The sequence below is a fragment of the Pristiophorus japonicus genome, chromosome 20 (genome assembly GCF_044704955.1).
Source record: "Pristiophorus japonicus isolate sPriJap1 chromosome 20, sPriJap1.hap1, whole genome shotgun sequence".
Classification (NCBI taxonomy): domain Eukaryota; kingdom Metazoa; phylum Chordata; class Chondrichthyes; family Pristiophoridae; genus Pristiophorus; species Pristiophorus japonicus.
Window position 1 is genome coordinate 39,028,017 of NC_091996.1, and position 21,913 is coordinate 39,049,929.

At 45.6% G+C, this 21,913-nt stretch overlaps 1 protein-coding gene across 2 annotated transcripts in view; it reads left to right on the forward strand.

The window, feature by feature from the left end:
* akna (AT-hook transcription factor) overlaps positions 1–21,913 on the forward strand; it is a 205,024-nt gene that overhangs the window by 169,670 nt on the left and 13,441 nt on the right. The window contains exons 13-19 of one of the 2 annotated variants that reach the window (XM_070862780.1): positions 4,685–4,788; positions 9,876–10,120; positions 11,009–11,159; positions 11,534–11,686; positions 13,413–13,525; positions 20,602–20,748; positions 21,762–21,863. In XM_070862780.1, the coding sequence (XP_070718881.1) occupies positions 4,685–4,788; positions 9,876–10,120; positions 11,009–11,159; positions 11,534–11,686; positions 13,413–13,525; positions 20,602–20,748; positions 21,762–21,863 (1,015 nt within the window). The remainder of the gene's footprint in view (positions 1–4,684; positions 4,789–9,875; positions 10,121–11,008; positions 11,160–11,533; positions 11,687–13,412; positions 13,526–20,601; positions 20,749–21,761; positions 21,864–21,913) is intronic. The other variant, XM_070862781.1, reaches the window with a different exon arrangement.

The following is a 21,913-nucleotide window of genomic DNA, read 5'->3' on the forward strand; positions in this document are numbered from 1 at the left end:
ATGGGCCCCGGAATTCAGGGCCGCTGGAAAACTGGTGCTCCCCCCCATCTTTTTGTGGCTTTAGCGCCGAAATGTTTCCGTTGCTGGGCCACCCCCTATTCAGCTTCAAAAGTGAACAGATGGGTTCCAGCGCTAATGAACCCTTCCAAAGTGGATTTTTCAGCGGTGTGGCTGTCTTAATTTGAGCGTTATCACCACTGATAAATTCAGTATGCAGGTAAGGGTTTCTAATGAGCCAGCTGCAAAAGGCCAGTGTTTGCAGCAAGGCCCTGAGGGGGGATGGAGTTTGGAAGGATGGCTGGTGTAAGAGGTGCAGGGAGAGCCAACAGGTTCACTGATATGGAGCTGGAGACACTGATGGGCGATGTGGAGGACAGAAGAAGAATCCTGTTTCCTGACGTGGGGAGACCTGGCAGACCGCAAGTACCTAATGCATGGAGGGAGATTGCAGGGGCGGTGTCAGGCACCTCCAGGTATATGAGGACGCACCCTCCCAGGAGCGGGCTGGCCAGTCTGCACCCGGCCCTTCCAGGGTGCCGATGGGTCAACGCCTCTTAGCTCTGGGGCGACGGGGATCCTCCGCCTCCTCCTCCTCTTCCACCCACTCTTCCTCCTGCCCCTCCTCCTCCTCCTCCTCCTCAGGTGGTACTGCTGGCTCGACCTCCAGTGGCTGTCCCCTCATGGTGGCCAGGTTGTGCAGCATGCAGCAGACCATGACGATTGTGGAGCCCGTTGAGGAGAGTACTGCAAGGTGCCACCAGAGCGGTCCGGAATCTCGGCTTAAGGATGCCAATGCATTGCTCGATGATACACCTGGTGGCACAATGAGCGTCATTGTATGCATGCTCTGGCGCTGTCCAGGGGTTCCGCAGAGGAGTGAGCAGCCAAGTGGACAGAGGATATCCCTTGTCCCCCAAGCAGCCAACCGCAATCCTGATTCAGGCCGGTGAAGACGGCGGACACACTGGTCTGGCGCAGAATGAACGAATCATGGCTGCTGCCTCCCTTGCCCACTGCCTCTCTGCACGGTGCTAACGGCAACACCTTCTGAGCAGGTGTACCAGGTGTCGCCCTCCCAGCACTCCTCCCATCCTCAGAGTGAACCCTGCCAAGCAGGTCTCTGCAGCCCACAGGCCTCCACTAAAGAGTCAGACCGGAAAGTTGTACAAAAGTACAGGGGTATGTGCAAACCTCTGAGCAGCACTCAGCAGGTTTAATGGAGCCAAAACAATTAATAAAACTACATGAAAAGATAAATACTGCGAATGCTGGAAAATGAAATAAAAACACTAATAATTAATAAAACCTTTTACCTACCAAAGGGCCCGAGTGGTGTCACGTTTGAGCACCGCATCGAAAACCTCGCGGGGGCATTGCCGGGAAAAGTCCAACCTTTTCCAACCTTTTCCTCGGTGAATGTTGCTGTGCTAGTCCCTTTCCAGCGGCCCGCACACTGCACAGCTCATCGCGGGAAATCTTCCTTTACAGCGGCTTCACCGCGCCGTTTTCGGCGGAAGTGAACACCGCTCAAACCCTCCCCGAGCTGAATACGGCTCGGGGAGGGAAAATCACCCGAACGCGGCGGCCCAAACTCTGCGGTGGCCGTCCCTTCGCGGATGGTGATTTTCGGGCCCGTGGTATCATCCAAGCCGTTTGGTTAGATTATATATCAATATTATGTACCACTTGTGTGAGGATACAATACCGACGGTTCAGTATGTGTACCTTATGTTATTCCGTTCCCTCGCACTTTGTGTCCTTTAATGTGCTGTTGACATCGGGATCAATCCTACCCTGCATTGCCCTGCCAACAATCACAGCCAACACGCTGCAGTAACAGTAGATTGTATTAACTTGGCATCAGTTCGTATCTCAGTGAGTCATTGGCACTGTAAATTATATACGCTTTGAAGATATCTCTGGCTGGTTATTTACTGAAGTGGGGACATGCTTTGAATTAGCCATTGAGCTATTAACTCACTGGTGAAATTTATTTGTATACTCTCCCAGTGTTTAGAAAGCCAAATGCCAGAGAACTGGACATATAGGTCAGCTAGAAAGCATTCTACAAATTCCAATGAAATGGTAACAGACTTCATACCGCTGCTAAACTAACATTAAGGCATTCTGTTTGATTCAGAAATAAGACTATTTAAATACTGCAGTGGGCCATTTCAGATCGGACCTTTCAGTCGATGGATTTCAGCACCAGGAGACAGTGTGGCCCTAGATTTGTTCGAAGGTGTTTGAGTAATATTGTGTTACAGCATGGAACACTCCTAGTTGGAGGCAATTAATTGGTCAGTTCCTTTTATATAACGTATTTCTATCCAAAGATCCCAAGCTGTCAGTGGCTCTCCATCTGCAGAGAACACCTGTAGTTCCAGGAAGGTACACCAGATGGTGCCAGATGCGCTGCAGGGCTGCTGCCTCCTGCCTCTGTTTCTATTGGATGTCGGTGGCATTAATTCATACTGACGCCCGATCGCCTGATGCAGCATTAGCACAGACTAAAGATGTGGAGCATTGTGGAACACACAGAACCTTTAGTGTGAGTGTGAAGGAACAACAGTCATCACAAAAGCTGAATAAGCTCTCTTTGTGCTGTCATTATTTTAAGCCGGTTCACAACAACTGCAGTGATTTGTGTGGAACAGTAATCCCACCTAAAGGTGACGCAGTCCTTTCTGTAAAGACATTTCAAAATGATTCAGACTGCTACCATTGGCCAAAATGCAGGTCAGAAACTGAGTGAGAATTTGCTTTAGACACCAGGCAGAGATTTCAAGATTCTGATAGTAGCAAAGATGAAGCTGTGTTCCTGAAGCCCCCGACCTATACAATCTCGAGATTGCCGTAAAGCACTGTCACATTCCCCAGCTCTTCACAAATTGGCCTTCTGGTACTACAGCTAAAATCTGTACAAAGAGAGCAAGGTTGCCATTAAAAGGAGAGGTGGGTAACATTCTGTCAGTTTTTTCCGAACAGAGTAATTGGCTTAGTCTGCTCGGCAGTGAAGATAACGGACCCTTCAGCTGCCCCTCTCCAAACTTGCATTGGCCACCACCCGTGATTTTATAACAGACGGCACCAAATTGCGGGGAAATAGTTAATACTGAGGAGGACTGCAACAAATTACAAGAAGACATTAATAAAGTTGCAGAATGGGCATATAATTGGTAAATGAATTTCAGATTAGTGAGATATTACATTTTGGTACGAAAAATAAGGAGGTCGCACATTACTTGGAAAATAAGAATCTAGATGGGGTAGAGGACAAAGGGATCTGGGAATACAAATACACAAATCATTTAAAGTAGCCACGTAAGTTAACAAAAAAGAAAGCCAAGCACCAGGGTTTATCTCTAGAGGGATAGAATTGAAAAGTAGAGAGGATATGCTAAACTTGTATTGAACCTTAGTTAGACCACATGGAGTACTGTGTACAGTTCTGGTGATATCATAAAACGGATATAGAGGCACTCACGAAGGTGCAAAAACGATTTCCAGGGATGATTCCAGAAATGCGAGGGTGTACCTATCAACAATGTATGAACAGGCTGGGTCTCTTTTCCCTTGAAAAGAGAAGGCTGAGGGGATGACCTAATTATGAATCTTTAAAATTCTGAAAGGTTGTGATAGAATGGATACAGAGAGAGTGTTTCCATTTGTGGGAAAGAGCATAACTAGAGGCCATCAATATAAGATAGTCACCCAGAAATCCAATAGAGAATTTGGAAGAAATTTCATTACCCAGTGCGTGGTGAGAATGTGGAACTCGCTGCCACAGGGAGTGGTTGAAGCGAATAGTATCGATGCATTTAAGGGGAGGCTGGACAAGCAGGTGAGGGAGAAGGGAATAGAGGGTTATGCTCATAGAGTTAGATGAGGAAAGACGGGAGGAGACTTGAGTGGAGCATAAACGCCAGCATGGACTGGTTGGGCCGAATGGCCTGTTTCTGTGCCGTATATAATATATAATAACTGTCTTTTAGATCGAGAGAAAGTGATATTTGTTTTAATCATCTCCACCAGGTCATGGATAACAACAATTTATATTTATATAGCACCTGTTAATGTAGAAAAACATCTCAAGATATTCACGGAGCATAGTCAAATTATAATGGACGTCAAGCCAGAGAGGGCGATATCAGGAGGGTGCCTAAAAGTTTGGTCAAAGACAGAAGTTTTCAGGAGGGCCTTATAAAAGGAAATGATGGATAACGATGTGAAACGACTATAACGGGACAGTTTGTATCAGATATCTCATTCGCAAAGATTTTGTGTCTGTGTTTTCCGCACTAAAGTGTTTGGTTTTATGATCGTTTAGAAGTGTTTATTTACTGACTTTATAAGAAAGGGGGAACTGTATACCTATATACTTGTTGAATTTATATTTGTATTATAAATAAACTTTAAACCCTTTTTCAAAATCCATTTCTTCCGGTACTGAAGGAAGGGATATGCAGTGATGGGAAGGATCGACTCCTATCCTTACATTCCTGAATAAAAGAAACCTGCATCAATGACTGGGGTCAAGAGTTCCTGTATTCTCTTGTTCTCGCTCTACATATATCTCTGGGCACCTTACTGTTGCTTCTCAGACTGGGTTCAGAAGATGTTTCGGCCTATAAAGGACCTCTGCCTAGCTCACAGTATCAAGGAGTGTGCTCTGCCTTTTCAGGATCGCATTGTTTCTCCAGAGACGGACAGTGGGTTTGTGGGATCTGAGAGCAGCAGGCTCACCCCAGCCATTCAGACTCCAGAGCATCAACGCCCAAAGAGCAGGTACCAAAGAAAACACTTCAATTGCTGTGCCGAATGAAATGTTGTAGACAAGCGAATGGACTTTCATGTTCCGTGTCGATGCCAAACTGATTCTGCACTGTTAACGCCAGTATCTGAGTGGGCACATGGCATTGCTTTTAGATTTGCCAGCACAGACAGGTTTTGCTGTTGGCCATCTTCTATCGATTCTTTACCAGCAAGTTATTGAAGTCTTCCGTGTGCCGGGCCAGCCCCAATTGTGTTTGTCCTTGGTCGGGATTGGCTCCTTGCCGACCAAAAACTTCCTTGTCCTTTCCAATTGTGTCAGCTGTGGCTCAGTGGGCAGCACTCTCGCCTCTGAGTCAGAAGGTTGTAGGTTCAAGGTTCAAGTCCCACTCCAGGGACTTGAGCACATGAAGCTAGGCTGACACTCCCAGTTGCAGTACTGAGGGAACACTGCACTGTCGGAGGTGCTGTCTTTCTGATGGTACGTTAAACCGAGGCCCCGTCTATTCTCTCAGGTGGAGGTAAAAGATCCCATGGCATTATTTTGAAGAAGAGCAGGGGCAAATTCGGGTTGTTTCTGCCGGGGGGGGGTGCGCGCGCTAACGGGGAGCGAATGACTTCTCGCGCAGGGCTGCTACCGACTCGCGCGAAGTCCCGCGGGAGTTGGCGGAGTCGCTAACCGGCAGCGCCTCATTGCTGCCGTCATCACCGATCGCAGCGACCCGTTTTCGCCCCAGAGTGAAAATTCGGGCTCGTCCCATGAGGCTGCCGTGGTCGATGTCCCCGCCAGCCTCGCGGGTCGCGAACCGGGGGTTTCAGCCCCCTCGCGGGGCGAAAATTAAAGGGGCGGTGCAGCACCGATATTTTGAAAAATGTCCGACTTACCGGTCGCGGCCTTGCCCTCCTGCAGTCGTGGAGCCTGGCACTCCGCTCCTGTGTCGGGCTGCTGCCACGCACCACTTCCTCTCCCGGGCGCTAACCCCAATTCCACTGCCGGCGGGGGCCTTCTGCGCCTGCTGCAGGACGTCTCGCCTGGGGACAGTACTGATTTTGTCCACCAGAGATTCTCGGGTTGAGGTGAGCATGGATATGACTCACAGTTCCATTTAATTAATCCTCAAAGTACTTAGAGCACAATCGCAGTAAAACTGACAACATCACAAGGTAAGTCGGCAAAAGAACATTATGTTGACATCACCTTCAATTCCATTTAGCTGACAGCTTGAGAGTTACTATCCAGTATATCCCTTAAAAATGTATGCACCATACTTGCTGTCTTTCGTATAGTTGAGCTATACAGTGTGATATCAGGCTGGGGTGGGGGGTGCTTCACAGAACAAACGTGCGCCCAGGCGATGGAGTTGGCACAGGGGCCTGCCCCTGTGGGTAATGCCATTGCATTGGCCCGTGAAGACAGGGAACCTTTATCCGTGGATATCTTTTCATAAACCTGGAAGAAGGAAACCAACCAACAGTATATCACAACATTGTTTATATCCCTGTCAACATTCTGCTCTTTAAAATTCTCTTCATTAAACCCCCCCACCTCGCCAAATCTATCCCCATCTTTTATTTTAAAAGCCTCCTTAAAATCTACATTTGTGGTCACCTGCCCTAAATTTCTCACTGTACCTGATCAGTAGGTGACCCATCTCTCTGTGGAGCACCTTGGGATGTTCTGGTACCTTAAAAGGAAGAAAGACTTGCATTTATATAGCACCTTTCATGACCACCGGATGTCTCAAAGCACTTTACAGCCAATGAAGTACTTTTGGAGTGTAGTCACTGTTGTAATGTGGGAAACGCAGCAGTCAACTTGTGCACAGCAAGCTCCCACACACAGCAATGTGATAATGACCAGATAATCTGTTTTTGTGATGTTGGTTGAGGGATAAATATTGGCCCCGGGACACCGGGGAGAATTCCCCTGCTCTTCTTCGAATAGTGCCATGGGATCTTTTACGTCCACCTGAGGGGGCAGATGGGGCCTCGGTTTAACGTCCCATGGTACCTCCGACCGTGCAGCACTCCCTTAAAGGTGCTATACAAGTGTAACTTGTTGCTACTGACAAAGAAAACTTTATGTTAACTTAATCACAGTCAGCCAAATGAATCACAACTAATGTGACTGAGGACAAACCACCTTAATACTTTTCTCTTTATGCCCACACAGTGAGGCTGGTATGGAATAACTGATTAATTGTATGAAATACATAAAACACAATGAAGATGGCACAAGATATTTAGTGGCCTTTTATTTATTTGCATCTAATGGGCTCAATTTCGGCCAGGAGTTGCTCCGTTTTTTTTTGGAGTAACTTGGTTTTTCTGGCGTAACGTACAAATCCCCATTTTGCACATTCAGTTTGCACCAGTGTAAGTGAGTTAGTTATGATTTTTTTAGTTTAGTTTTTTTTCTCAAAAGGGGCGTTACCAGCCACCTACGCCAGTTCTGCCCATTTAGGCAACTTTGGCCAGCTAATAGTTACTCCATTTATACTTAGGCCAGCGTATGTGGCCACTTCAGAAAACCCTTGCGGAGAGTTAAAGAGATCAGCGCAGGTAGGTACATCGGAGGCCATTCGGCCTGGGCTAGGGGCAGGCAGGAGAACTGATAGTGCTCCTGCCTGCCAGTGATTTCTATCAGTTCTCCTGCCCGCCCCTTGCCCTGGCCGAGTGGTCTCCCGGTGCGAGTTCTAAGATTAAAGTGATTAAAGCTTCAAATCAACTACCCCTACTCACAACAACATTTGGCCAGAATCGGGTCCCACACAGCAGCTGCAGCAAGACACAGAGAGGCTGGGAGCGAGGAGCTACTGCGCATGCGCGGACACTCCACTGCGCATGTGCAGGCGTCCTGGCAGTTTTCGGCACAGGACGCTGGCTTTACCCCCGACTCGACTGGCCAAGCTGCGTGACCACAGGGAGGAGGCCAGACAGTGGCCAAAGTGGGAGGGAAATTTTTCGGCGCACTTCTGAACGAAGAAAAGCGGCGCAACTCCGGTAAGTGCGCCGAAAAGCAGGCTGGGCCAAAATTGAGGCCAATATGTGTGAGGTGGTACATTTATGTTTCTACCAATAGAAACCAATTTCCTCCTTTTTTGAGTTAAAGGAAGTCGCAGATATTTATTTCTTATATCGAAACATATAAGATAAAGAAGGGGCTCGACAAGGTGAATGCAGAGAGGATATTTCCACTCATAGGGGAAACTAAAACTAGGGGGCATAGTCTCTTAAAACTGAGAGGAGGAGAAATTTCTTCTCTCAGAGGGTTGTAAATCTGTGGAATTCTCTGTCCCAGAGAGCTGTGGACGCTGGGACATTGAATATATTTAAGGCGGAGATAGACAGATTTTTGGGCAATAAGGGAGTGAAGGGTTATGGGGAGTGGGCAGGGAAGTGGAGCTGAGTCCATGATCAGATCAGCCATGATTTTATTGAAACATAGAAACATAGAAAATAGGTGCAGGAGCAGGCCATTCAGCCCTTCTAGCCTGCACCGCCATTCAATGAGTTCATGGCTGAACATGAAACTTCAGTACCCCCTTCCTGCTTTCACGCCATACCCCTTGATCCCCCGAGTAGTAAGGACTTCATCTAACTCCCTTTTGAATATATTTAGTGAATTGGCCTCAACTACTTCCTGTGGTAGAGAATTCCACAGGTTCACCACTCTCTGGGTGAAGAAGTTTCTCCTTATCTCGGTCCTAAATGGCTTACCCCTTATCCTTAGACTGTGACCCCTGGTTCTGGACTTCCCCAACATTGGGAACATTCTTCCTGCATCCAACCTGTCCAAACCCGTCAGAATTTTAAACGTTTCTATGAGGTCCCCTCTCACTCTTCTGAACTCCAGTGAATACAAGCCCAGTTGATCCAGTCTTTCTTGATACATCAGTCCCGTCATCCCGGGAATCAGTTTGGTGAATCTTCGCTGCACTCCCTCAATAGCAAGAATGTCCTTCCTCAAGTTAGGAGACCAAAACTGTGAATGTAGGCTCGAGGGGCCAAATGGCCTACTCCTGCTCCTATTTCTTATGTTCATCTTTTTTTGTGCTCTCAATAGACACAACATAAATTATAACAGAGATGCCTGTTGCCCCGCCTTTGTTACAGTTGTCTCTGGCTGAAGAGGTGACTGTGCCACCTAATGAGAGAGGGAAAACCCCTCTAATTTCTAGTGAACAAATAGAGGCAAAATTATTCTGAGTATAATTTAAAGAGCTGGGTAACTGGGGTGCTAGGCAGCACAGCGACCTAGAAGGACAAGGGCAGCAGGCGTCTGGGAACACCACCAGTTCCAAGTCCCGCACTATCCTGACCTGGAAATATATCGCCGTTCCTTCATCGTTGCTGGGTCAAAATCCTGGAACTCCCTCCCCAACAGCACTATGGGAGCACCTTCACCACACGGACTGCAGCGGTTCAAGAAGGCGGCTCACCACCACCTTCTCAAGGGGCGATTAGGGATGGGCAATAAATGCCGGCCTTGGCAGCAATGCCCACATCCCGTGAATGAATAAGGACAAATGAAAAAAAACGACCAGTCTCCATCATTTGCCTTCACACATGGGGAAGTAGTTGATATCCAGTTCAGGTGATGACACTTTCTTGCACTTGTAAAGTGTCCAAAATAAATAAAAGTTCAAGTGGCATTCGTTTCCGTGTGGAAATCTTCCAAAGTGAGGAGCTGAAGATCATGTGCAGATACCGCGGTGGAATAGGAAGGAGCACTCCTCTGATAGATTGACTCGGATACATTGTAGGGGTAGTGTGAGTTGGTCCACTCCCATTGGTCAGTGCCTGAACTGGAAGGTGTGTGTAGCTTTTAGTTCAGTGAGAGCAGATTGCATCTTGTTTCACTTGTGTTCAATACTATCGTCGGTACAGTAATTCTCATAACTTTCTCCAGAGCACCGGAACTTTTCCACTTGGTCAATACTATAATCGGTACAGTGATTCTCATAACTTTCTCCAGAGTACTGGAGAACAATGAGAAGTCACTGATATTGTATTTTGTAATTCACTCAAATAAGATGAGAGGACCACAGAACTTCTGAACAATAGTTAAATTTCAATCTTTACAATTTTTCCCATCACAGACGTCAAAGCCAAAGGGAGACTTTGCTAAAATTTCCTACACGGGATGATACGCATGCTAACCGAGCCTTACGGCCTCAGGAGTCTGATCAGAGAGGCATGACGGACTATGAATACCCGACGACTGTACGACTGAGCAACATAATGAGGCGGGACAGCGTTGCACTGGCAGATCCATCCCGTACCAGCTCACCTCAGCAGTGGACCGGCAGCCTAATGAGTGAGTTTGAACAGGAGACCTTTGTCAGTAAGTAGAACATTTTTAGAATTTGTAAGAAAGGGAGCTGATGGAAGGCAGTGCAGCCAGTCAGTCTCGCCACGTGGCGGGAAGCAGGTTATGACCTGTGTACTTTGACACTCAGGGTGACCTCTCTTTCATGCAGGCCTTCTGGATGCTATGAAGCAAAGGTAAGATGCTTTCCGAAAGGAAGAAAAAGAAAAGGGCTAGTTAATCAATTCTACTTTTGTCGACCTTCCAATAACTGATCTATGAGACTTGGAGAGGCGGGGTTACATTGCAAGTCTGCTCAATATTGGGGAGTTGTGTACAATTCAGGGAATAGAAAATTTGTAGGGAGGCAAATTAAAATGGTTGGGTTCTGCAGTGAAGTAGGTGGGTTACTGGGCCGAGGAATCAAGCCGCCTTCTGCTTTTAGGCCTCCCAAAACCCAGAAGTCTCAATTACCTTTAAATATATTTATGGGTGACACCACGGATTAGTACGTTGTTCTTTCAACTGAAACCTGGGTTCAAATCCAACACAAATTCATGAAAATCTCTCATTTTCACATCTCTCTCTATCTCTTTTGCCCCCGAAGTGAATTCAATTTAAGATGGTCTCTCTCACCCCAGTTGCGTGTGGGTGGGTGTGCAAAGTGGAAAGCTGCACATAAATTGATGGTCTTGCCCAGAGAAGACCTAAAGTTGACTGGTGGAGGAAAGGAATGGTGCAGAAAGTGGATCTTGTGAAGGGATTGGCGTTATACCACATTGCATGGCAGAATAGAAGGAAATTGAAATTGCATTTTTTAAAATTTGGTCAATATATTACAATAGTCATTTTTAATGTATTCTAAAGTCTAGTCTTTTGGGAAATAATCTGATCCTGAGAAGATGTGTCCTTACTTTATTTAAGGTCGTACTGAGTCAGAGCCTGATGTTCAAAGTGGCCCCAGTGCTTATACCAAGCAGAGGTTGTGTCGCTCATCTCTAATCTCATCGCCTTTAGCTTTCCATCCTAAAGTCCATTACAGTTCCAGTCCTTTGAGCATTCACTCAGCTAGAGAGTAAGTATTGATAAGAATCTCATTGCATCTTGTTAATTATATATATGTAGCACTTCTGTGGGACAAAAAAAATCCAATCAGGAATTTACTAATGGTTTGATAGTGGCACAATGAGCAGGTGTGCCATCCCTGCATCAACCCTGGCTTAAAATGCCGAATGTTCAATTTGGTAACCGCATTTGGAATGGATTTGTAACCAACTGGTGCCTGAGTGCTCCGTTGGTCCAGGCAAGTAACCGTGCTACTAAGAGGTATCAATTTCCCCAAGTTAATTTCTGAATTGCAATTATTTTGTGAATGAATTGGCCTGGTCCAAGTCAATTCGATATTTTCCTTGCACCTTTAATCATTTGTATTTGATATTGTGTTTGCAGTGAGGTGATTCAGGCATTGGAGATAGAGGTCTCCCAACTCAAGCAGCATCTGGAGGAGACGTTGCATAAGTCCCAAGGAGATTCTGAAGAGAATCTGTCACCAGTAATATCCCGAACGCAAGACCATCTCATTCACCAGCATTCTCCAGGAAGGTCAGTGAGGTTTTGGTACATTCCCTGGAGGTGAAAGAAATTAAGAAAAAAGCCCTCCCAGCTGAACGTCAAAGAATCCATGGCACTATTCAACAGGGTATTTCTCCTGGTGTCCTGGCTAGCATTTATCTCTCAACCAACACCAGCAAAAGCTGATCATCTGGTCATTTATCTCATGGCTGTTTGTGGGACCTTGCTGTGCACAAATTGGCTGCCACATTTTCCTACATTACACCTCAAAACACTTCATTGGGTGTGAAGCACTTTGGGATGTCTTGAGGTTGTGAAAGGCGCTATATAAAGTCTTTTCTTTCTATCTTTACTGCATTTTCCAGTCAAATTAAGTCAGTTTTATTCAAATATGTTTGATAATTTGGAAAACCTGCTCCTATTCTTTGTATTGTGTCGTTAGTTTTTTAGTATTATTGTGGTAGGAAGCAGGTTATGTGACTGGGTCCACAATACAATGGGGTTTTTTATATAAGTCCTGGTGGAGATTTACCAGCACCTTTAGCAGCTTAGTGGAAAATTCTGCAAATCATTCATTAATTAGAATTTTTTTATTGCTCCTATTGAGGCCAGGCTAAAGCTGCTGGGCTACCTGTGAATTTGTACCTGATTTCTGGAGATCTTCACAATCAAAAAATTATTAATGTCTTTTTGCTATAGAATGAACTTCAGCAAATTTGTAAAATGATTATGCCAATGAGATGTGTTTGAATGCGCCCTCCTGTATGGATCAGAGACACGGACAATGTACAGAAGACACCTCGAATCACTGGAGATATATCACCAACGATGTCTCCGCAAGATCCTGTAAATCCCCTGGGAGGACAGGCGCACCAACATCAGCGTCCTCGCCCAGGCTAACATCCCCAGTATTGAAGCACTGACCACACTCGATCAGCTTCACTGGGCAGGCCACATAGTTCATATGCCAGGCACGAGACTCCCGAAGCAAATGCTTAATGCGGAGCTCCTTCATGGCAAACGAGCCAAAGGTGGGCAGCGGAAATGTTACAAGGACACCCTCAAAGCCTCCCTGGTAAAGTGCGACATCACCACTGACACCTGGGAGACCCTGGCCGAAGACCGCCTGAGGTGCAGAAAGTGCATCCGGGAGGGTGCTGAGCACCTCGAATCTCAAGGCCACGAGTGTAAAGAGGCCAGGCGCAGGCAGCGGAAAGAGCATGCAGCAAACCAGTCCCACCCACCCCTTCCCCCGACGAATGTCAGTCCCACCTGTAACAGGGTCTGTGGCTCTCATATTGGGCTGTTCGGCCACCAAAGGACTCACTTCAGGAGTGGAAGTATGTCTTCCTCGATTCTGAGGGACTGCCTATGATGATGATGATGATGATGATGATGATGTTTGAATGTTCAGTGAGCATGCTCAAAAAGATTCCAAGTAATTAGTGACAACCTGGTCTGCCTGCATCACCGATGACCTCACAATGATTACTAACACCACGGCCCGTTTAAAGTTGGTAGTTAGAGGGTCAGTGGTTAGCATTTACAGTTGGGCCTAATGGTTCGGATTTTGTTGGACATGTCCCAAAAAACCTTGCTGTATTATTGGCCTCCAGCTTCCTGTCTTGTTTCTCCATACTGATAAAGGAATCATATTCTTATGCTACAGTGTGTCATATCATTTGCATAATGGACGTGTTGCATCTCGAACTATAAAATGATCTTCCTGATACCATTCTGATTTTCTTTTTTGAAGGAAACACGCAGAGGAGCTTCTGGAAGAGATGAAGGACCAGGTTTGGAACAAATCCTCAGCAAGCCGCAGCTACTCAAAATTATTCCCACAGCACAAATCGGAACTAGAAATAAGTAAGTGTGCGCAAAGAATTTCTGCAAGATAAGTTAACTGTCCACTTCATCCTTGTAAGATTTTCTCATTCCCCATTAACCAGATTTAAAGTTTTGGAGTTAGAATCCTCTGTCTCCATTGAGGACCTCACTTTTTCCATCCGATATTTTCCACTCCTTTCCTCTCCCAAAAGAGTTGATTTTTCAATGGACCAGCTCTCTGGCATCAGCAGTTCTTTGACCAAATGGTCATTATACACTTGGTAGAAGATCATGCATTGACGGTTGAATTACTAAACTTTACTTTTGTTAAAGAGGAGTTGAGTTCTCCTTTATTGCAATTGTCTCTGACAAGGTGGGTCTTGCATATATTGAAAATAAAGGCCCCAGCGCTATCTTAGCTTGTAAACATTAACTGGTAGCACTCGTGTGTGATCATCATCATCATAGGCAGTCCCTCGGAATTGAGGAAGACTTGCTTCCACTCTAAAAGTGAGTTTTTAGGTGACTGTACAGTCCAATACGGGAATTACAGTCTCTGTCACAAGTGGGACAGATAGTGGTTGAAGGAAAGGGTGGGTGGGACTGGTTTGCTGCACGCTCCTTCCGCTGCCTGCGCTTGATTTCTGCATGCTCTCGGTGATGAGACTCGAGGTGCTCAGCGCCCTCCCGGATGCACTTCCTCCACTTAGGGCGGTCTTTGGCCAGGGACTCCCAGGTGTCGATGGGGATGTTGCATTTTATCAGGGAGGCTTTGAGGGTGTCCTTGAAACGTTTCCTCTGCCCATCTGGGGCTCGCTTGCTGTGTAGAGCACTTGCTTTGGGAGTCTTGTGTCAGGCATGCGAACTATGTGGCCCGCACCATGGAGCTGGTTGAGTGTGGACAGTGCTTTGATGCTGGGGATGTTGGCCTGATCGAGGACGCTAACGTTGGTGCGTCTGTCCTCCCAGGAGATTTGCAGGATCTTGCAGAGACATCGTTGGTGGTATTTCTCCAGCGATTTGAGGTACCTACTGTATATGGTCCACGTCTCTGAGTCATACAGGAGGGAGGGTATCACTGCAGCCCTGTAGACCATGAGCGTGGTGCCACATTTGAGGGCCTGGTCTTCAAACACTCTCTTCCTCAGGTGGCCAAAGGCTGCGCTGACACAATGGAGGCGATGTTGGACCTCGTCGTCGATGTCTACCCTTGCTGATAATAGGCTCCCGAGGTATGGAAAGTGGTCCACGTTGTCCAGGGCCGCGCTGTGGATCTTGATGACTGCGGGGCAGTGCTGTGTGGCGGGGTCAGGTTGGTGGAGGACCTTTGTCTTACGGATGTTTAGTGTAAGGCCCATGCTTTCGTATGCCTCAGTGAAGATGTTGACTATGACTTGGAGTTCAGCCTCTGAATGTGCGCAGATGTAAGGCTGCATGTGCGGAGGCTGCTTGTATGGGAGTGTCTGGTGTCTGCAATAGAATGACTTGTCTTGATGGTCATGGCTTGAATGTTTGCTGAAATCCAGAAACCATTGAGACCGGGAAATTCATTCATTGATTATATATATTGAATGAATGTTCAACTGGTCAGTTGAATTTTAATGAATTGAGCCCTGGTTCTGTAGAATAAATAGGAGCTCTATAAAAACTAGCACAACAGTGATGAGGATTGTAAGGGTTTGAAAAGGTTCGAAATGTCACACGACTTTTAATGTCAAATGTTTTGTTACTAACACAGAGAGGTCCTCATCACATCAACATCCTATTCAACGTCTAAGTCAGAAAACAGAGCAAGACATTAAACAGAAGTTAGTCCCAGAAAAGCGAAAGCGAGACAGCATGCAATCCATGACGTTGAGAAATGAAGAAATGACCTCGGGCACAATGCCGAGGCAGCAAAAAGCCATGGGGGGAGGGAAGCGGAAATCTCATTATTCAGAAAGTTCGTGCAAGAGTAATCTTAATCTGCGGCAGGAGATCGTGGAGGAACAGAGGAGAAACAATAAGTTATTGGAAGAACTTATTGAAATACACGGTGATATTAAAACATACTTCCAGAAAATCAGCGCTTCATTAGGGGACGTTAAGTCCAGCTATTTTCACCACAGGCATCACAAGACACAGTATTGTTACATTTGATGTCGACGTGCGCATCTCAATCACCTGATTTGGTCAGTTTGTAAACTCATAAATGTTCACCTATGAGCTCACCTCAACAATCATTACCACAGCCCTCACCCCCCCCCCACCACCACCACCTCAAAACACACACTCCCAAAGCCACAAATGTGCAGGATCTATTCTATAAAGGCCTCCTACCTCCTCCCTTATCTCAGCCACCAGCTGCATTGTTGTTAGTCAGTTTACTCTGCATATTGCTACCAATCACAGTTAAACCAATACACTTTACTATTGTGCCAATAAACTGCTCCCACTACAAGCAACACCAACAGCAGACATATAACCATGATTACTTTGCTTTCATGTTATGTGGTTCAAAATGCTCTCCTTGGGTTTAATCGCACCTTGAAAGGACAAAACCATAATTGTAGTGCTGGGTGTTTTCAGTTTGAATGGATATAGTTTAAAAACTTCACACACCCACAAGCAGACTCCACTGAAATCCTTGTGATATCACGGAGTAGCTCCCTGCACTATGTCCTCCAAAGCATTGCTGACTCTGGAGATGAACTTTGACCGGAGGTTATGCCCTAGATGGTCCACTGGCAGAACAGACAACTCTGACCCCACCTTGCTGAAGGCTTCAGCATATTGCCTTTACTTTCAGCACTTTATTGTGATAATAAAATTCACATAACACCCTGTAATAATGTGTTGTGTTTCATTGTTAGCAAAGTTAAAAGTTGCATCAGTAAGTTGGGCCTTCAAAACTTGCCAAATAACAGTTAGTCAACATCAATAGTTCCCATTCCTCCATTTCTTGCTGACTATCCCATCAAGTGAGATGATAGATGGCCTCTTCTTTGAACAAAATTGCAGCTGGCATCAGAAATTAGTAATGGTGCTCAAACAGTCAGTAAGAACATTTGAAGTGAAAAAACGTATTTGAAGATATTTCATTTTTTGTCACCAAATCTGTGCGCTTCCAAGTACTTTTCAAGTAAATCTAATGGGACAAATGTTCACCCGCAGTGACTGACCCTCCCTCTGTGTGATGTGCAGAAAGTGAAGGGGAGGTTGGGAGAGCTTTGAGAATTGTAGTGGCCCTTTGAGGTCACCTGACAGCCAAAGGCAGGTGCAGGAAGGTAAATAAGGAATGCTGTTACAGGTATTCAGGAAGGAAGGAAAAATATAGGAAGACGATATGCAGTCTACCAACCATGTCTGTATCAATTGTGAGAACCAACCATACAAAGGTCGAGGAACGTTTAATTGTTAAACTTCTCTCGGCCAATACTCTAAGATCACCTTGCCTACAGATGGTGCATATTGAGAACTGGTGGGCAATCATCACATCAATAGAATCCCCTTTGTTCCTGTACTTTTTCTTGGTATATGAAAGAAAAACCCAGAAATAGCGGGCAATGCACAGGTATAAAGGTAAATGTGGTGCGATTCTGGGCCCACCACGGTATTACTCAAAGGGAATACAGATCAGAGAATTAGACGTACAGTCCAGTGGCCTGATTCAGAGCAGTCCTGATTTTCTGACATTAAAACTAAGTTATAAAAACATCTGGACCGGTCACATTGCCTTACAGCAGATTAAAGCTACCATAAAGTAAGCACGAATAGAACATGAGTTGGTCATTCAGCCTCGTGAGCCTATTCCGCCATGCTGTTAGATCACGGTTGATCTGTACCTCAACCCCATTTACCAACCTTCGACCCAGGCCTGTGGACTATGAGAAATTGGAAATCGCTTTGTGTTCTACCCTGGCGATTGGTGGGGGAAGATCCCAAGGGCTGGCACTCCACCAATCTCAAAAACATTTGGAAGGGCCCTTTACAGTTGCTAGAATTTTCCCAAAGCCCACCAGCGCCTGATTGCCGCTCAAAAAACCACTAAGGCCGGGAAGATTATCGCCGGCGAAAATTCCCGAAAAAATTTTAAAATCTGCCCAGCGAAAAACATGGGCCTTGCACCCCCCCAATCTGGGCGGTAAAGTGCAATTTGGGCTAGATTGGGCGGTGCCTAAAGAAAATAGGCGATAAATTTTAAAAATCTATAAAAATTTACCCCCAGGCTGCGGGTTGGGCCTAACATGAGAAAAAGAATAAAAATAATTTTTCAAAAAACTTAACTAAAAAAAAAAATCAAAAAAACATTCCCAACACATAAATTAAATCACCCCAAGAGATTTTGAAAATAAATAGTAAAAACCCAATCACTTATCTTTTACTTGTAGACCTACTTACCTCCTGCCCAGCTCCGCTGATCCTCCAGGGCGTTGAAAACATTTTTTTTATACTTACCTACGGGTCCCCACTCAGCCAAAGATGGCGTCCGGGCGATCTGTGGGCGCTGCACACCGGCGGTCCGCTCCCCAGCGGTACATCAAAACCGCTGGCGTGCCTCAGCTGGGGAATTTTTCGCCGACCCTGTTCTCGCCCAAAACGGCCAATACAGCCGAGAAACCGGCCGGTGAACCAGTGCAAATTCTAGCCCACTGTCTTTACATCAGCCTCTTGGTAAAAGTGCATTTTGCCCACTGGTCATCTTTCAGGAGATTTGGCAACAATTTACTGTAACAATGGTTGATATCACATGTGTACACATATGGCCTGTTCAAAACATCAAGCCTGAGTTTTTGGTGAATTATTCATATACTGGCATAAGAATATTTTTGACAAGCTACTTCTGAGGTATCATTTTACAGATCGGGCTGTCAATATAGATCTTTGAAGCTTTAAAGGTCTCAATCAGTTAACATATGATTAACCAGCCTGCGAACGAGTCTCTGGCTTATAGCCTTCACAACACTCCTACAATCTAAGAAGCATAAGGGAATGAGAAAAGATGGAATTTATATAGCGCCTTTTACGACCACCTCAAAGTACTTTACAGCCAATGAAGTACTTTTGGAGTGTAGTGACTGTTGTAATGTAGGAAACGGCAGTTCAGCCCACCAATCCCAATCCTTCCGCAAAACCAGATGCAAACCATTCTGTTCAGGACTCAAAACCACGTGAAGGACGTACTTCCTGATCCATAAGGTACTCAGCAACACTTCAAAATATGTATTTCCATTGCTCAAGCCCTTTTCACTGGCCTCCACAGACAACATCTCCCTCCCCCAAGCCCAACAGCACAGGAACTATGGTCCCCATCGAATATTTGCCTTTGTCTATAAACCTTAATCCCGTCCAAAACCAATACATGTCCAGCTCCTTTTTTTGAAATAGTTTATTTTTCTCTTACTTCGCCTTCCCCACCTCTTCCTGGGGTACAGTCCCATCGGTCAAGTGCCCTCCAGTACTGTCCCCATTGTTTCAGCGAGAGTCTTTGACAGTGAGGGTCACTGGGTTTGGGTTATTTATTCATGAGGACTAAACAACCAGGCTTGACCTTGTCCTTGTCTGATATGCACACGTGCGGGATCACAGGAGCAGAAACCCAGGCCAATATTGCCCTAATTAAGCCAGGTCATTCAGGCACATTGTTTCAGCCCTAGCAGTACTCCGGCGAGACCTGTTCTGCCTTGCTCTGAAAGACTCAGTTCCTCACTGGATGAACCTGTTGAACCACTGGGAAGTTTAAGAATAATAAATGACACAGCATCAGCTGATTTTTTTCTGCAGGTCGGTTACACATCCACTCTCCTGTGAAGAAAATAAATTCCTTTTAGTCTCGTATGCGGTTTGCTGATATTCAGACTTGTGACCGCCACTTCCGCACTGTCAGTCAGGTTACTTAACATCTTATTGTATGCCTTTAAGTATTTTAAAGTCCTGGATCACACTGCCTCTCAATTTCTTCTTTAATGAAAGCACACTCAAGTTATGTGATTCTTATCTCATAACTTTAAATCTCTAAAATCAGGCTGATTTTATGGATTCTGTTTAGGTGAGGTCACTCGGTTTCTACCTCATTATGAAGGGGTTTGATCGGGTAGATGTAGAGAAGATGGTTCCACGTGGGGAGACCAGAACTAGGAACCATAAATATAACAGAAAATGCTGGAAATACTCAGCAGGTCAGGCAGCATCAGAATGACGAAGGGTCTGTGACCCGAAACGTTAACTGTTTCTCTCTCCACAGATGCTACCCGACCTGTTGAGTATTCCGAGCATTTCCTGTTTTATTTCCAATTCCAGCATCCGTGGTATTTTGCTTTTGTAACCATAAATATACACAATGAGCAGAGCCCATTCCAAAATAATAAGAAACCTTTTATCTTCTGAGCTACTGTATATTTAGTGATTGGACTCATTTAACAAGCTATTATGTGATCACACGATGCTTCATGTGCTGATCGTGTTTTTCTCACAGTATTAAGAATGAACTCTTTGCCAATTACTTCATATTATCATTATACTCTCCAGGCCCTGAAATTATACTGTGGGGACTGTTGTATATTCACTTCCTACAATGTCCAAAATTCCTCTTCAGCGGAGCCATTAAACTGCCTAAAGTAAAAAAGCAGAGAGGAATTTCTGACAAATGTGTTCATCATTTATACGCTAGTGTCCCACGGTGTAATTTCAGCACCGTACCTTATGCGGTCTACCTAGGGTAATATATGGACAGTGGATGCAATCGAAGAACCCTGGATATGGGTCAAAATTGTTTGCATTAACTGTAGTGCCCATCATGTCTACCAGTTGCCACCAAGCTCACTTATCTCGAGTTGTCTGTATCCTTCTCCTATAGCGTGTGCCTCTGGAGAGAGATCATTAGGTTTATGGACTAAGCACCATGAGAGGTATGGAGGTTGCAATTCTACAGATATAGCTGCTGCAATGAACTCTGAAATCACAAAGGATGATAAAAGAACATTTAACATGGAGGACGGAGTAAGATCAGCTGAGAGAAAAAGAAATATCAAACATTGACAATATTTTGCCTTCACTAATTTACCGACGAGTGATTGCTGGGTGTTCTCTTGAAACACATTTTCACTGTGACATTATTATAATTGTGTTTCTTCCAGGTACTGAGTCAGATGAATATTCATCTATCCCACAGCCTCTAGCTTCAAAACTAGCTCCCGGTACTTCAGTCAGTCAGACAAGTAAGAGATATTCTTCTCACGAGGGACCAAGATCCAGGCCAGTTAAAGTCAAAGGACCATACACAGGTAAAGGGGGCAATAATTTTGTTATAGAGTAAAGAATGATTTTACAAAGAAACTGTGTTAATTACCATTGAGCAATTAATCTGGTAGTGCCCCTCTGATGTCCTAGCTGGCACATGATGGTGCAATGCTTCACTGAGTCCAGATGCATTCCCCTAACTAGGTTGTTAAGGATCAGACACATTCTTCGCCTCACTCTTCCACTCGAATACCAAGGAACAGAGGCCTGCTCCATTCAGATACCCAGGAATTGGATTTATGGCCACCAGCCTGCTAGGGATAAAAGCCTATGATCCTTGTCACATACACATGGATGGTTAGTGAATCTCAAATGAAATGACTGCTTATGACACTAGAGGGGCAATTTTAATTCTCCCCCATCGATGGGACGGGGAGCAGACAAGCAGTTCAAATTTCCATTTCCCGCTCCAATCCCAGTGATCTGCTCTTTTAACGCCGCTGGTTTTGGCACGACTCAGACTCATGCATAAATGCTTATTCGGATCCTATGAACGCAAGAGGCCCCAATTGCATTTTAACTGGGACCAGAGTGGGGAAGCCACCGCGGACATCCCACCAGGCTGAAGCAGGTCGGCAGCCGGTGGGAAAGACAATGAGGCTTGCTAAGGCAAGTGTAAAACTTTCCTTTGTGGGGCCAGAGGTGTGAGAGTGCTTCTCTGGGCCCTGCGAGGAAAGTCCTGGCCTCCCAAGCACTGGATTCCTCCCACACATCCCACTCTCCTGTGAGAAACATAAGGAAAATCACGGTCTCCTTTGCACTGTACCCTTTCCTTGCTCCCCTTTCCCTCCCATGAGACCCTGCAGTTACCTGCTCTAACTGATCGAAAGTGGATTGAAGCTTTGGGAAGAATGCAGCTCTCGCTAGTGTTTCGGCTGACACTGGATAATTGGTAGGTGATGTGCTTGAAGGAAGAACGTTGTCAATCAAATCGCGTAAGCATGTAAGAGTTATCTTGCTTTTGCCAAGATGATAAGTGGTAATAATTGTTTTCCAGGCACCGATTATAGTTTATTTGTACCATGGACCTCCATTCAGGGATATGCAACTGGAGGGCAGTCCTGCCCTTACTGCAGAGGAACCCAAGCAAAGATGGATGGTGAGTCTGACCTTCAAGCCTGTATTTCATTTTCAGGGACGAGGCATCCC